Below are 18,366 nucleotides of genomic sequence, written 5' to 3'. Positions count from 1 at the left end.
GAGAGAGAGAGAGAGAGATCCTGCAAAACCATCCTTCAAACATTGAGGGAAAATATGTTCTCGGACAAAAGAAAATTTGAGGGAGTCATTGCTAGTAGATCTATCCTGCAAGATGTTAAAAAGAAATTATTTAGGAAGAAGAAAAATATAGCCAGACATTTTGAATCCACATAAAGAAATGAAAAGCATCAATAAAAATATAAGTACAGATAACATAAAAAATATTTTTCTTTTTCTTAGTCATCTAACAGGTAACATTTTGTTCAAAATTAGTAACAGCAGTAATGTGTTCAATTAAGTAAAATTATATACGTATACCATAAATATGCTTATATAAGTGAAATGAACAATGGCAATGATAAAGGAGCAAGAGGGAGAAATGAAAATCATTTTATTATGAGGTGATCACAGTACTATGAAGTTTTAATATTATTTGAAAATGGAATTGTAGCTGGAATGGTGCACACACTTACAATCTCAGGTCAAGAACTTAGGGCAATAAGATCTCAGATTGAAATCCTGCCTGGACAACTTAATGAGATCCTGTCTCCAAATGCATAAATTAAAAGGCCTATAGTTCAGTGGTAGAGTGCCCCTGAATTCATTTCCCAATACAGCAAAACAAAAGAATGAATATAGACACAAAAGAAAGTATGATTGCATTAGTTACATATATATATAAAACATTTATATATAACATATATATACATATATATATGTATATGTATATATATGTATATGTATACATATATATATGTATATATATAAAACTTCAGGGAAATGATAAAAAGAAGTTAAAAACCTAATATTCTAAGAAAAGAGAATGTAATAATGTAAGATGCCTAAAACCACAAGTGGCAGAAAAGAGTAAAAGACAAAATGGGAACAAAGAATAAGAGAAACCAATTTTTAAAAAATAGAAAACAATAGATATTAAACCAACTATATCAATCATGATTTTGAATATCAATGATTTAAAGACACCTATTAAAAGATAGGACTGTCACATCTATTGGGATGGATTAAAATCCAAGACCTAACTATATGCTGTTTATAAGAAAGTAATTTTAAATATAAAGGCATATATATGTTAAAGATAAATGAAAGGAGAAATATATTTGGCCCATATTAATCAAATGAAATAAGGATCAACTATATTAGTTTCAGACTGCTCAGATTTCAAAACAAGGAAAATTATCAAGTATAGAGAAGAGCATTTACATGTTAGTAAAGGGATCAACTCTTCAAGAAGACATAATGAGCCTTGTTTTTAGCATAATGTACATATTTTTAGCAATAGGGTGTCAAGTTAGGTGAGGGAAAATATGATAGAATTGCAGGGGGAAACAGATAAATATACTGTCATAGTTGGAGACTTCTGACATTCCTCTATTATAAATTGACAAATCCAGCAAAAAGAAAATCACTAAGAACATAGTTAAACCCAACAACACTGTCCATCAACTGAATATAATTGACATATATAGATTACATATTCAATAGATTAACACAGGGTTTTTCAAATTCATATGGAACATTCATCAGTATAGACCAACATGTGGGTCATAAAATATACTATTACAAACTTAAAAGTATAGACAGCATACAATGCCTGTTCTCAACTAAGTACTTAAAGTAGGAAACAAATACAGAAAGATAACTAGAAAATCTCAAAATATACAGAGATTAAACAATATATCTCTAAGTAACACAGTTTGAAGAGGAAATCTTGAGTAACTAAAAATATTTTAACTAAGAAAAATGTAACTCAAAATATAAGGAATACAGTGCTTAGAGTAAAATATGTAGCCCTGAAATCATATATTAGAAAAAAGGAAGCTCTGTAATCAACAATCTACATTTCTACCTAGGAAATTAGGAAAACAGGAGCAAATTAAATCTAAAGCAAGAAGAAGAAGAAAAGAAATAGCAAAAATTAAGGTGGAAGTGAAATTTAAAATAATAAAGAAATCGTTAAAGAAAATCAATAAAACTAAAAGCTTGTTCCTTGAAAAATATCAACAAAGTCAATGAACTACAGCCAGGTTAACTAAGAAAAAATTAATATGCAAATTACAAATATCAGAAATGAAAGAGGGACATCACTACAGTGCCAGTGGACATAAAAAATACAGTCAAATATTATGAACAATTCGATGTTCACCAGTTCATAATCTAGATATAATGGACCAATTCCTTGCAAGAGGTAATCTGCCAAAACATATACAGAAAGACACAGACAATATTAACAAGTATATACCTATTAAGAAACTGAAAAAACAATTAATAACCTTCCAATACAGGTTCACTTGTAAGATCTATCAAACACTTACAGAAGAAATTATAACGATTCTTTAAATCTCTATCTGAAAATTGAAGCAGGGGATTAGTCTCTCGCTCTTTCTATGAGGATTATATTACCCTTACACCAAAATTAGATGCAGATATTATAAGAAAATGAAACTATCAACCAATCACACTCATGAACATAGTGAGTTTGCAAAATTCCTCAGCAAAATCAAATCCAAAATATATAATTAACTGTTATCTTAAGGATTTTAAATATAAAGTAATATATAAACAATTGACAACAATAAAATCCCCTGAAACTGATAAGTAATTATATATCAAGGTTCCAAAGCACACATTTAATGTATAAAAGCCAGGTGCTTTCCTGTGTGCTACTAATGAACAAGTGGAATTTAAAATGAAAAGTACAACACTATTTATAGTGGCAACCTCTCAAATGCATAGGTATAAGTATAACAAAATATGTACATGTGTGGTGGCAAACCTATAGCACACAAGTCACAGGGGGCTGTTTGTAAAGCTCTAAAAGATTTGCCATCACTGATGTATATAATCTATATGAGCAAGACTATAAAACTCTGATGAAAATTTCAAAAAAGATCTAGAACTAAATAAATGTTGAGATATTCCATGCAAGAGCAGGAAGACTCAATATTATCAAGATATCTGTTCTTCCAAACTTGATCCACAGATTCAGTACAATCTCAATCAAAATTCCAGAAAGTTATTTTGTGGATATTAGCAAAATGATTTAAAAGTTCATATGTGGAGGCAAAAGACCCAGACTGTTCAACACAGTATTGAAAAAGAACATCAGAGTTGGAGGATTGAGTGTCCAACTTCAAAACAGTAATTAATGCAGTGGTACTGATGAAAGAACAGACAAATGGATCAGTGGAACAGAATGCAGAACTCAGAAATAGACCCACATAAATAAAGTCAGCTAACCTTTGACAAAGGAGCAAAGCCAGTAAGTGGGAAAAAAAGTCTTTTCAATAAGTGATGCTGAAACAGTTGGACATTCACATGGGGAACAAAGATCTAGACACATACCTTATACTTTTCACAAAAATTAACTGGAAATGGATCAGAGTCCTAAATGTAAAATGTAAAGCTATAAGACAACATAGCAGCAAATTTAGTGACCTTTAGTATAATGATAATTTTTAGATACAGCACTAAAGGTACAATCTATAGGTGATAAACTAGATTTCATTAAAATTAAAAGCTCCTGCTTTGAAAAAGACAATATCAAGAGAATGAGAAGACAAGTAATAAACTGAGAGAAAATATTTATAAAAGACATATCTGAGAAAGAAAAATATTAAAAAGAACTCTTAAAACCCAATGGAAAAGAAGTCAGTCAGAGAGTAAAGTGATCACTTGATTCCAGGGAAGGGAGAGAGCTAAACAGGCAAAACAGAATAGTCTTAGGGTAGTGAAAATATTCCAGAAAGTATTATAATGGGAGAGATATGTCACTATACATTGACCAAAGACCTCAACTGATACCTCACTAAAGAAAATATGTGATGATAATAATATATGATAAAGCATTTCATATCATGTGTTCAAGAAAATAAAATTAAATTAAAACAGCGATGAGATATCACTACACACCAAGAAGATGACCAAAATCTGAAACACTGACACTGTCAAATGCTAGTAATTATGTAGGACCTATTTTTTGCTTGTGGGATGCAAAGTGGCACAACCATTTCAAAGTTTGACTGTTCTTACACAATTAAACACTCTGTTAACATATGATCTGACAATTGTGTTTTTAAATATTTACCTAAATGAGTTGAAGATTTATATCAACACAAAATCCTACATGTGGAAGTTTGTAGCAGATTTATTCACAATTGCAAAACCTTGGGAGGAACCAGGATGTTGTTCAGTTAGGTGAGTGGACATGAAATTGTGTTACATTCAATTTTTTTTTGTACCAGGAATTGAACTCACAGCCTCATGCTTTCCAGGCAGGCACTGTGCTGCTGAGCTATATCCTTGGCCCTTTTATTACATTCAGAAAGTGAAATATTATTCAATATTAAAAATGAGCCATTGAGCCATAAAGTGATTTGTAGGAAATTTAAATACATATACTAGGGTAAGAAGCCAAGCTGAAAAGGCTACTGAAGATTACAAAGAAATGATATTCTGGAAGAGACAAAATTATAGAGAAAGTAAAAAGATCACTGGTTTCCAGGAGGAGGGAAAAGACTAACCAGGATAACAAATGGTAGAGATATGTCACTCTACATATTTTCAAACCCACGGAATGTATAATGCCAAGTATTCCCTAGTTTAAACTATAGATTTTGGGTGATTGCAATGTATCAGTGTTGCTCCATGAATTCCTGTGGTGGGGAATGTTGATCATGGAGGAAACTATGCTTGTGGTGGGCCAGGATACAGGAAATCTCTGTGTATTCCTCTCGATTTTGCTATGATCAAAAAAGTATCCTAAAAATAAAGACTTAAAAATGACAACAAGCAGAATTAAAGACTGTCTTTACAAAAGTCATTTATTTGAAAGCAGATTTATATTATTAAAAAACTCTTACTACTCAACAACAAATCAAATATCCTCCTTAAAAGAAGGTGAAAAAATTTGAATAGAATTTTCTCCAGAGATTTACAAATAGCTAATAAGCACAGGGCAAAATGCTTGATATCACTAACCATTAGAGAAAGGCAAATAAAAGCCATGAGGAAGTACAAGTAGGAGATGTCTATAATGAAAGGGCAGATGATAATCAGTATTAGCAAGAATGTGGAGAAATTAGAACCCCTTATACATTGTTGGTAGTGAAACTGTTTTGCAAAAACAGTTTGGCAATTCCTAAACAATTTAAACATAAACTTTTATTAGGACTCCATACTTCTATTTCGAGATATTTTAGCTGTTTTGTTCTAATGTAACTCAATATCTGAGATTGTATAGTTTGTAAAAGGTAGAAATTTGTTTTTCATGGCTCCAGAGGGTTTGAAATCCAAAATGAAGGCCTTTTAGGACTAGTGTCTGGGAAGGGCTGCTCTCTGCTCTGAAGATAGTGCCCCGCTGCTGCATCTTTCAGAGGGAGGACTATTGTGACCTCCCGTGGTCGAAGGGATGGAAGTGTAAGAGAGGACTGCCTTCAAGCTTGGTCCCTTTTCTAAGACAACTAACACTTTTTATGAAGAAAGAATTCTCATGACTCAGCACCTCCCAAATGCCACATGTCTTAGTGCTGTTGCACTGAGGATTAAGTTTCAACAGGAGTTTTGGAAGGGACACCATCACTCTAACCACAGCAGAGGGTATACATTCAACAGAAATGAAACATCAATATGCATCATACATGGATTTTAACTGCAGCATTTCTCAGAAGCAAAAGTAAAATATCTCTGATACATATCAATTGATGAGTAGAGAAATAAAATGTGACATATTCATACAATGGATTTCTTACTTTTTTGAAACTGTATTATTTCTACCCTTTTGTCTGTTTTGCTTTTTTAAAAATAGAATTATATCAAAAAAGAAAAAAAGAATGGAATTGAGTATTAAGACGTGCTACAATATGGATAAACTTGAAAATATTGTGCTAAGTGAAAGAAGCTAAATTTACAAAGTCCATATTATACAATTCCATTCATAATAAACATCCATAAGTGGCAAGTCTATAGAGGCAGAAAGTAGATTAGCGGTTTACAGGGATTAGGGGAAGGGTTATGGGAAATAATTGCTGATAATCATGGGGTTTCTTTTTCATGTGGTATTCTAAGATAGATTTGGTGATGGATGCACATATTTATGCATACATTAAAAGTAACTGACTAGTACACTTTTAAAGGGTAAGTTTTGTAGTATGTGAATTACATCTCAACAAACTTGTTATTAAAAGAATAAACTAATATCAGTAAACCTGGTGTGGAGCTATGCTCTCCTTTAATACAGCAACCTTTCCTTTCTCTTTTCCTCTATCCTAACTAGTTGTTTTAAGGAGAAATATGTGTGGGGCTGAAGGTTCCCTCGCTTCTTAGGAAGATCAAATGTCATATGACTTTATTTGAATTTGCTGCAAAGATTTGGAGAGGTAGAAACCCAGACTTTTGTGATTTGTTAAATAAAGGTAACCAAGTCACTATCCTATCTGTTCTGTGGTTGAGGAAGCTCTTGAATTCAACTGATGAAGTTTGGGTAATGTTCCTGATAGGGAAAAATAATCTAAAGCAACTTTATGAGTGAGGCCTTTAAACAAATGCAATATCCTATTATGGTTTTCACTGCTAAATGAGTACTGATGTTGATGTTTTAGAGGCTTGTTCTGTGAATGATAGTAACCTCCAAGAGGAAATTTTCCTGATTATGAGGAGTTACATTTAGGGAAGAAGTGGTTCATGTAGTAGGTATGTCCACAGGTAGCACAATATGTGAATCACTTTCCAACTCATCTCTTCCTGCTCTCAGAGAAGAAAGGGAAATCACACCATTGCTTAAGGTAGCAGGGCTGGTAAAGAGATGCAATGTATCAGTCTATAGCCCTGTATGTCCAGGAAACCAGAGCTGAAGATCTGTGGTACTTTCTACTGAATTCAGTTGTCACTCCTATAGCCTCATTTTAACTGTAACTGAATTGACTGTGTAGACTGATGGAATTAATTACTGTCTCATATTTTCTAAAGAGCCTCCCCTTCCTTACTTAGCAGTAATAGATAATCAGTATGTATTTGTAAAATGAACGAATGATAGATAGTACTAAATACTTTTGTTAGTATCTCACTAATTGAAGCAAAAGCACAGATGAGAAAAAAGAAAAGTTATTTTGAATTTAATCAACAGAAACAAAAGCCTGCAACTCAGTAACTTTCACTTCTAGCTGTACATTTGAATCACTTGGGAGCTTTAAAAAATACCAACACCTGAAATCATCTATGCCTGAACTGTATCAGAATCTATGGGGCTGGCTCCTGGGGATGGTTATTTTTTAAAAGCTCCCCAGCTGACTACAATGTACAGCATGGTTTGAGAACCACTGCTGCAATGCAGAAAGGCTATAAGGATATTATAAGGCAGTGAATTCTAGAGTAGATGGCAGATATTTTCTATTTATATTTAAAGTAAGTAAAAGTGGTGTGCTCTATTCAGTCTTTTCAATGGTTAAAACCAAATCATAAATAAAATAAATAGAATTAAATAATAGTTCAAAAGTGAGTGATTGAAGTACTAATGACTGATAGATTTTAAAAAAAATTATAGTGTAGACCAGGGATTTAGCTTAGCTGGCACAAGCACCTGCTTGGCAATGGTGAAGTCCTGAGTTCAATCCCCAATGCAAATATATATATATATATATATATATATATATATATATATATATAGCATAATGAATTTAAATAAGAATTTTGAAATAATTTAGGCTTATTTGTTATTTTTCTATATAAAAGGGCTTTTCTATTTATTTAAACAAATAGCCACAGAAACAGAATTAGAAAAAAATTGTATTTTGTTCTTAAGGTTGCTTATTAGAAATTTACTTGTTCATTATTAACCATTATAACCAGAATTACTATGTCCTTAATATTTGCAAATATTATATCTAAGATGAAACAACTTTAAATGTGTCATGTTGTAGCATTCACAAAAAAGGCTTTCTATTCTCAAAGGGCATTTCATTTTTTCCCTCTAAGAAGTTTCCTTTTTCTACCTCTCCCTCCCTCTTTGATGTCTAATCTTTTTAGCTTGGTTTGAATAGTTTGGTGAACTGATGAAGTTAGGTGAGGTGTAACTCTCTTCATTCTGGAATTGACCTTGTTATTCCTCACTTGGAGGTTCCTTCAAGGATGACTTACTATGCCCCTAAATTCAGCCATAGGAAAGCTATACTTACTTCTTGTCCCTAATTTATTTAGATTTTCACAATTTGCTGTCAAAATTTTCTGTCACTCTGTTTCTTCAGTATTGTAATCTGGGAACAACATAAATGACTGATTACAGACTGGCATTTTCAATTGTTGTTCATAGTGACTCACATAATGTGCTGTCATTAGTGCTTTGATGTAACATATCATGGTTTCCAGTGCTTTTGGGGCCATTTATAAATTCCAAATGAAGGTGTTAGAGCTAGTACTGTAGTCTGGTTACTTCACCAGTAAAGATCGGCAGTGTCTTCTCTGGAGGGAAATAAAGTGTAATTTTTGGTTTACCTTTAACCATTTGCAGTCAATTTTTCCCAAGTATAGAAATCATAGCTTTTCTTTTTATTCTTCTAATTTTCTAGCAATTTAACTTTCAAAAAAATCTATTCATATTTTAATCATTATTACTTGATTTCCAAATATCTGTATACATATATAATCTCACCACACTTATATTCAGGTTATTAATGATAATTATTGGAAATTTTATTTTACAAAATAACTTTACAAATAATAAGCTAACATTTATTGACTATTTACTGTGTGATAAAAGATACATATGTATTGACTTATGTAGTCATTTCCAACAGTCCTCTGAGATAGATACCCTGCTATCTCCATTTTGTAAAAAGGGAATTGATGTTTATTGAGGGTTAGTAGTAAATCCAAGGAAATGTACCTAGTAAATAGTACAGCTGGGTTTCAAATGTTGGTAAGTCTGATTCCAAAGCTAGCACTTTCAAGAAGCACATTCAAGTACTTTATGTTCTCAACCTTAGCACAGTTAGGTCCTTTTTACAGAGAAGGAAATGAAGACTTTTGTGACTAAAACATCACCGTACTACATTTTGAACTTACAACTTCTGATTTCAGATCCAGAGCTCTTTTTATTCCTCAAGGCAGCTGGAATCAGGATGAATTGCTACAACTACTAGTGTGTTCTAACACACTGTGTACACTACTCAGTTTGCTAAATCAATAAAGGACAAGAATGGGTAGTTTAAAAAAAATCAGAGGAGATGCTTGTCTGGCCAGAATGGACAGAGCACAACTCAGATGTGATAAGCCAGGGACAGAGGCACAGAGGAGGAAAGGAGCAAGTCATGTCTACTGGGCATGCAGCCCAAGTGCCTTGGCCACTGACACGGAGCCAGCCTCCGTCTCAGTGATTGATCCTACAGCCAGGGATGCCCTTCTCTCAGCAGCCACAGGTCTCCACAAAGGAAGGCTGCACATGGAGAAGTCTTTGTCGGGGCCCCTAATGAGAGGATTGGGTTTCACATCACAACTGGCCTAAATAGGTACACTCCTCTTCTTTCATCTTCCTGATGGCTCCCACGGGAAAGAAAAGAAAGAGGGAAAAAAGTTATACCAAGAAACAGGTCACAGGCTAGTGTGGCGAGCTTTTATACCTCCCCCATCACCCCAGCTCTAAGTTTGCAGTTTGGGAATTTAATTTGCACACATGCTGTGTGGCCACTGGAAAGCAATGGGAAAAACTTGCCTAAATAATTTCTCCTAATTCATTCACTGTGACTTACTGAAAAATAATACTTATATATATTTGTACATGTTACTGCCTGTCTTTAGAAGCTCCTTCCCACTCCTAAACTCTTTTCCCTATGACTAACTTGCTCTGCTGAAGCATCCGGCATAGGCAATGTTTCCTTCACGAAAATCTTCCTGGATGCTTGATGCTGCCTTCCATTCAGTCTGGCTTTTGTATTCCTCTTATATTCTTTTACAGTGCTTTTGTCATAGCCCTTTCTAATGTAGCTGTCTCCCCATCCATGCTGTAAGTTCTTTAGGGCAGAGACAGTGCCTCCATTGTCTAGCATATTATCTAGCATGCAGGATGCATGTAATAAGTGTAAGTGAATGAATAAATCATGGATGATAAATGAATGAGACTGAGATCATATTTGCTTAGTTATTTAAAGCACTATATTTTCAGAACATTTTTTCTTTTAAAAATAGTCTGTTTTTAAAATTGATATTGCTTATTTTAGACAGGTTTACATACCAAAAACCCAGGAAGAAGAAATAAAAACTGTCTATACTCCCACTATCTGATGAAAACCCCTTCAACGTGTATAGTCCTTTCCAATAATTTTCTATATGTATATGCAAAAAAGAATCTTACTGTCATAACTAATTTTATCAATGATAGTAATAGTATTTTTGGAGGTAGATAGAAGAGGATTTTTATTCTTATGTAAGCCATGTTAAACTGGAACCCCCAAATACACATTTAACTGTAGCAGAGCTAGGAATAGAACCCACCTGCCTTATTATAGTCCTAAAGTCTTCTTGTTTGCTATGATACTTCCTAACTTGGTGGTATCTTTCTCACATCAACCTAACATCAGTATTCTTAGTAAGGAAAGGGACAGTTTCATGCTTATTCTGTGTACACATCACGATTATTCAGGGCACAAGGAATATTGTCTCTAACACTTTAAAGAGACACAAGGATGGAGCATTTAGAATTTTGTCCAAGGATCTTGTGATAGTCTAACCTATAATTGTGGTCCAGACAGGCAACAGTAGCAATCATTTTCTTTCCAAAGACCAGACGACATCTCACCAGTGATACCTGACTTGGAACATGATGCTATCGGAACTGCAACCATAAATTCAGTCTTACTACAGATTAGTGAATTGTGTTCCAGCACATAACCAATGACTATATTCCAGAAAAGTATATACAGAAGGTGCTCAATAAATATGCACTGGGCTGAATAGAATATTTTTTATTATTCATCAGGGATAATAGGCAAAAAAATGTAGAAAAGGTAATACAGTGTGATATAGATTTTTAAAATCTTACTATAGAGGGCTAAATTGTGATCCTACAAACTTATATACCAGACTATTAGCTTTGCAAATTGAAGGGATTATATCTTAGTTATATGCATATCCATATAATGTCTACGGCAAACCCAGATATATTTGAGCTTGGATGTTTTTTGAACTGAATTATATTCATGTGAAGATTCCTTTTGCTAGAGTGGAATAGGAGTTAAAATTTTGATTAGAAATTCTCCATTCCTTTTCCTGAAAGCTCTATAAATCAAGCTCTTAAAAAAGCAGCTAGTTAAATTCCAAAACCTTCTATGAGGAGCAATGCCCATGACTGGTGGGGTCTGGATTATGTCCACCATATGTGCAGATCTCTTCTGCACAAACATCATCTGCTCCCAAGAGAGTGCATGACTAACTGGCTGTGGAGACTCACATGTCCCCTGTTTCCCAATGACCACAGTGTGGGCTCAAGGGAAAGAAGTGAAAGTTGAGTGATGAAGCACAGTTGAACTAAATGTTCTCTTCTTCCCAGGAGCAGAAAAGTCTCACAACAGGAAGAGGGCTGGCACTTTTCTGGAGGAATAATCATAAAGAAGGGGGGGGGTCCATTTGAAAATAATACTTTCTGAGCAGAAGTTTCTCTTTTTTCTCCTTTTTCCTTTAAAGACTTTTTTTCCTTAAAGAAGTTTTAGGTCCTCAGCAAAATTGAGATGGTACAGAGAAGCCATATATATTCCATACTTTTATGTATGGAGTCTCGTCCATTATTAATGTCTCCCATTAGAGTGCTCCACATGATGAACTTGAATGGACACATTAACATCAGAAGTCCACAGTTTGTTAGTTCTGTAGGAGAGTTCACTAATGGTGGCATCCATTCCCCTGGGCTGGGCAAATGTATAATAATAATAAAAATGTGTAATGATAATACAAACCCAATGTAAGGAGTCTGTGCTACTGGAATGGCCCTGCCATAGCTGCTCTGGGATGTCACAAACAGAGATCAAAATTCAGTAGACAAGAGAGGGGTTATGTAAGATATGAAGCTTGATTAGGTCAGATTGCTCACTTTTCCTAACTATGCCCATGAGCACTAACAAAATACAAACAAGAGTTTGCTAATAACATACTTCCCTGAAATACACTAAGCTTGAAGAAACTGAAATAGATAATACTGACTTGTTTTCTCTGAGACAACCAAATCATTAATCCCCTAAATTCTAAAAACTCTGGTGAAGGTTTAACCTCAATGTGAATTTCATAAATTTTTATTGGCAGTGTTTGATTATCAAGCGCATAATTCTTTATGGTGGCAACCAATATAATCCCCAGGTCTGACTCCATCTGAAGTTCCAGGAGCTTGCTGGCAAAGTCTATTAGATTCGTGCCCTGTCCAGCCTTGTAAATTCTTTCCAGGGAAGACTTAGGACAACTCCAGCTGCAGATTCTCTAGTTATAAGGTACAGATTTATTACCAGGCAACGAAAGATACATTTTTAAGTGCTTTTACATACCGTTTTTTTTTTTAACTTGGTGTTTCTAGAAGTACAGTCAGTTGAATGTTTGTGTTAAATCGATAGACCTTGTTTTAGCTTCCTATGGATTTCTTTGAGCCTCACTGCCACAGTTATCAACTGTCATAATTTTAAAGGAAGTTACTGGCAGTAATTCTCATTTTGGGAGAACCAAGCCATAAAAACTTTGGTCTTTATTTTTTTTTTTTTTTTGTCTTTTTCTTTTTTATCGGTACTGGGGATCGAACTCACAACCCGCTGCTTGCAAGGCAGGCACTTATGCCGCTGAGCTAAATCCCCAGCCCCTGAAACTTTGGTCTTTAATTTATATGTGGCCGAGAAAAAGTATGTAGCGGTGAGATAAGGAAGTATGTTTGTCCAGTTGTGCGCCTGCCTAGTCATCCAGATCATTTTTTTCTAGTCTGTGTTCTTCTCTCAATTTCCCCTAAAGGCTCATTTTTGTCTCCAGGCAAAATTTGTCTCAAGCCACAACAAAGACCTAAGAGGATACTGAAAGAAACAGTGTGGTACAATGAAAATAAAATAGGATTTGGAGCGGGAAACCCCAGGCAGTTCCGGCTCTTACTACTTGTCTGGCCTTGGATGTTCACTAAATAATCTTCTAGAGTTTAGTTTCTTTTAATCAAAATAAATTTTAAAAAGTCCTATTTATTTCACTAGGCTTTCTTTGGAGCAATTTTGACAAATGACAACTATCTTGTCCATATGTTTACTTATTTTTCATTTCTCAGAACAACACTTGACATCAGTGATGGAGAAGCCTTTTAGAGCTTTCAATGATACAGGCAGTACTCTGTGGCACACATGTCATGTTCACCACCACAGTATACACTGCAAGCATTAAGTATAAACTGCAAGCTACAGTATAAACTGCAAGCATTCAGGCAACCTGTTATTCGGTTTATCACAGTGGCCCACTTCCATAGGATGTGATCAAGAAGAGTGAATAAAATTTCAATGAAGAAAAGAAGAAAAGAAAGAAAAAGGGCACAAGGCAGGGGAAACAGTTTTTGGAGCTTTGTTGATATACCATTTATGACTTCTAAATTATCTTCATTATTATTAAAAAGTGAAAACTAGCATTTGATGCATTAATTATGCTAATACGATCTGTTCAAAATGTAAGTTAGATCATGTTGTTTCCCTGATTAAAGCCATTCCATGGATTTTCATACTAAGTACAAAAGCAAAACGGCCTGGCATGGTCTGACCTCTGCCTACCTTCTTTCCGGCCGGTCTTCCCTTCCTCACCATGCCCTCGTCATTCTGGTGCTCCTGTTTCCACTAACACGCTCGGTTTGCTCCTGCCCTGGAGCCTTCATGTGAGCCTCTTGTTCTGTGAAATCTGCACAGCTGGTTTTTTGCTGCCTTTGGCCTCCTGTCACCTTCTCAGAGAATCCCTTCCTCTACAGCCACTCTAAAGAAGCCCTTAATAGTTCTCTACTATTTATGTATTCATTATCAGGTCCTCCTCAGGGCTCGATGTTCAGTAACCTATATTTATTTCAAATAGAACATGCAACCTTATTAGTTGTTTAATAATTACATTTCACAGATACTTTTCTAATTATTTTTTCCACAAATATATGAGGTAAGACAAAAGAAAACAAAATGCTGTAATTCTAAAATGAAAACTTCTATGCCACCCTTCCCATCCCACCCCCATACATATACTTTGGGAGAGGTATTTTATTCTATAAATGAAATAACTGTGCCAGTTAGTTTTAATATTTGTGATTTAACTAGAGTCTTGAGTCATGTATACCTGATGGTACAATCACCACATACTGTAACCTACAGAGGTTATTTTGAGACACAGAAACAAACAGGTTGTTTGGAACCAAGGTGTTTCTTGCTCTGAGCTCTAAGGCCTGCTGGCTTAGGATCGAAGGTGGACAGAGTGGCTAGAAAAAGGCAAAAAGAAGCAAGTGCAGAAACATTTACTGATGTGGTTTGGATTTTTTCTATGAGCCTAGACCAAGGCACAGGAACAGTGTTGAGAGCTAGTGCCACATTACTTCTTTCCTGCCATAGCCTAGGTGCATTTCCTCATTCGTGGGGCAGGACTAGATCATCTTAAAGAGGAACCCCAAATTTGAAATTCTGTGAGTTAGTTAGAGGAGTCTGATCTTATGTCATGACAAACGATGTCTGTGTAAAAGAATAAGCCATATAATATTTCTAAAAAGCATAGCTTCCCTGAACTCTGTGGGGTTTCTCTGATTGGCCAATAAGGTCACTATGCTATCCAGAATTCTGCTTTTGCCATTTTCTTTTTCTTTTTCTGTTTCCTTTACTTTCCTAGAGAAATTGATGTGATGGATAAATTTTACTCTTGTCACATAGGGATCAACATCTAACTGTAAGGGCACTTCAGCCACTCTCTAAGAGATGGACTCTTACTATGTATGATCTTGGTTAATGTTCCCCATCTGCTTTCAACATGTTGCATTTGACATTAACTAATGTCTCCTATTAGCGTTAAAAGAAAACAATCTGGAAAAATTCACTCTCAAGCAGAGTTCAAACAGGCCACAAGTAGATCTGGAACCTCAATTGCACGAAGTTTATTAAAATAATAGCAATATAGATATGAATGTATATCAATACATTTATATGTATGTGTGTTTATATATAGGGTGTGTGAGTATGAGTGTGTGTTTTGAAGGCAAAATTCTATAAAATGGGTCAAGGAAATAAAGACAAGAATGCATCTGTTAGATTTCTTAAATTAATTGGCAATGGCAAAAGAACTGTTTTCCTAGTGTGGAAAAAGGCACGATCAAAAGGACTGAATGATAGGGAAAATGACTTAGGAATCTTTATCCCACACTTACTGGTAATGGGTTAAAATTCTGATCCACCAGATGATTGTATCCATGGTCAAAAAATGAGTGCCGTATCACAACATCAATGCCCTGATTGGCCAGCATTCCTAAAGTATTCAGCCATCTGAAAGTCAGAGGGAAAAAAGCTCTATCAGTACATTTTAAAATAGCATATAACAAGCTGTATTCATATTTGGCACAATCTATATATATTCGCCAACAATACACTATCAAATTTACCCAGTATTTTAAAGGAGAAAATTATTTTAAGTGTTGAGGGCACAGATGTAAGAGATTTCCAAGATGATCAAATCTAACTTCTTTGCTTACAGGAAAAAAGAAACTAAGGTCAGGGAGTAAAATGAATTGCCCTTGGTCATAAAATTATTGTTGCTCATTTATTAAATTAGACTTCTATTCCTAGAATAGTAACAAATGAACATTCCAACTACTTGAAAGACTAATGTCATCTTCCCTGGCCACAACACAAACAGTCATAAGATCATATTCGGTAAAAATTCCATTCTCAAACTCCCCTATTGGTACACTGTCACTGTACCTTTTGTGAGACTCTAACCTACTTCACACATCTATAGTATAAAGATTCCTTTCTCCTTCTCATTGTAGTCTGGGAAGTTTAGATTTGTAATCCCACGGAAATGTAATCGAATCCTAGCAAGTTAATCCCAGGCTCCTACTTCCAATACAGCCCATGGTGAAAATAAAGACACTAACACATATTTATAATTATGGGCAGCCAAGGGTTCCTGAGTCTGGCCTAGATGAAGGTTCATAGAACCAAGGCCTCAACCCAGGGCCTAATCTGTATTTTATCAATTTGTGAAGAAAGGAGTAGCCAGAGGACAAGTGACTATGAGAATGGCGGGGATTACCTGAGTACTGTGACCTAGGCTAGCTAGGAGGCCAGAAGGCACCTCTGCAATATTCGGAGAGAAGGATATGCAGAAAGGCCGATCTGTATAACACAATTGATCTGTATAACACAATATAATGTTTTGGAACTCATGCTTCAGCTTCTGCTGTGCAAACCTTTCCACCCTGGGTAGTCTCAGCCTCTTATTTTGAGGCTCAAACCAAGTCAACATCCCTGGAGCAGTGGCTCTGCATTCCAAAGCCAGGTTCAACTGTGTTCAGGGAGCCACTGGGGCAGGGAAATGGGGATTGTTGCCTAGCTTCAAAGATTAAGCATCAGTACTTCAGCGAGTCCTATTTAAGTTGCTTAGAGCCAATTGAAGGGAAAAGGGCATAGCTTAGCCAGCTCTGTACGGATCAGTACATAGAGATAGGGCTGGGTTATCTAAAGTGAAGGAAATTGCTCTTTATTCAAGGAGAGTCATCCAGGTGGTCCTCCACATATAGAACTTATGCAAAAGTAGTCTAGTCATTTGTATTCTTCATGTATCACTGTCAGTATTCAGTACCATAATTTCCTTGGCATTGAAATGAACTATTTGGGGTTTGGGTATGCTTCCATCACACGTATACTGCAAAAGAAGACTGCTTTCCTAACATACTTATCATATATCCTGCTCTGCAAAACACTTTCCAGGGCATGTCATCTTTTTAAATTCATTCATGCATTCTTTATTTTTCTTTCTTGCTTTATATTCCTACTGCTGAAACCTAAGGAAAATTCTAATTATAATAATACAGTATATGCTTAATAAATGTGACATATGAATGATAAAGCATTTCAGTTTGCCCTAACTGGAGATTATATATATATATATATATATATATATGCCTTGATCTGTCACCTCGTGTCCCCTCTCCTCTTTCCTTAAACCCCATTCTCTATAAGCTCCATAATAAAATTTCTCTCAATTACTCAAATACATCAAGATTTTTTTGTATTGCTCTGTGCCTTCACACAAGTTTTAACTTTTTCTTACTATCCCCTTCTCCTCTTGCCCATTTCTACTCATTTGGTGAATTTACTCCTGCCTATCAAGCTGCTCTACTGCCCCAGTGAACAGTAGAACCTTCTGCTATACTTCCCCAGAACTTTTATTTGTATCCTGATTAGTTTGCTAGATCACAAACACTTATTTCTCAATATTCCCCCAACAGTCATGAATACATTTAACACAAACATAATGGTTTAACTTGTATCCCAAAACCCATCACTGTCAGACTACAGATTTTAGGTTTTTAGTTTTTAGGTTGAAATTTATCTGCATAAAATCAGATGCTAGACACTTTGAGAGTTACCATTCAGTACACAGAAAAAATTACATACTTATGATTTCCCAAATCTGAAACTATATGGAGCTCTAAATCCATGTTTTACTGAAGAATTACGATTTTTCCTTGCTGAACTAAGGAGCATTGTTAATCTTTACATAGTGAATAAATACTCATATTTTCAAATCTCTTTCACATTTGTACTTTTATGTTAAATTAATACTGAGACACAAAACAAAAATCAAAACAAAGCAAAAACAAATTTTAACTCAAAAGGAAAATCTGACAAAAATATAGCAAAATCTTTTTGTGGTTGCTTTTGTTCAAATTAGGCATTGTAACCCTGAAAACTGAAATTATTGTTCTAACATTACATGAATAAGCTATTTTCTTTTATTATTTTTATTAACTTCACCCCTGTCAAATCAGAATAACAAGTTTAACCTTTTCTTTAATACTGAAGCACAACAATAAATAATTTGTCAAATAACTTTCTATGGTAGAATTATAATATGAATTTTGACTCATAACTTCAAAAATCACAGTTTTTCCATATTGAAATAGCACAAATATAACATGTTCTACATCTAACAAGTATTTTTCTATAAATGTTGATATTTCTTTCTTACCTTTCTATTCCTATACTTGTTGAATAAAAGAACAAACAAAATGATGAGTTAATACATAATTATATGTATGTGAGTCCCTCCATTTAGCAACATCTGTATAATGCAAATCCATTTGGCATTTTTATATTTGAAAAGATCCCATTGTTC

At 34.7% G+C, this 18,366-nt stretch overlaps 1 protein-coding gene across 2 annotated transcripts in view; it reads right to left on the bottom strand.

Annotated features, from left to right (window-relative positions):
- Hpse2 (heparanase 2 (inactive)) overlaps nucleotides 1-18,366 on the bottom strand; it is a 924,256-nt gene that overhangs the window by 116,506 nt on the left and 789,384 nt on the right. For both annotated transcript variants that reach the window (XM_063245088.1, XM_063245087.1), the window contains one exon: nucleotides 15,395-15,509. In XM_063245088.1, coding sequence (XP_063101158.1) covers nucleotides 15,395-15,509 — 115 coding nt within the window. The remainder of the gene's footprint in view (nucleotides 1-15,394; nucleotides 15,510-18,366) is intronic.

This window comes from Cavia porcellus, unplaced genomic scaffold, assembly GCF_034190915.1.
Source record: "Cavia porcellus strain 051 isolate PalLab524CR breed Dunkin Hartley unplaced genomic scaffold, mCavPor4.1 scaffold_2, whole genome shotgun sequence".
NCBI lineage: Eukaryota > Metazoa > Chordata > Mammalia > Rodentia > Caviidae > Cavia > Cavia porcellus.
Note: the sequence above shows the minus strand (reverse complement) of the source record. Positions and strands in the feature narration are given on the sequence as shown.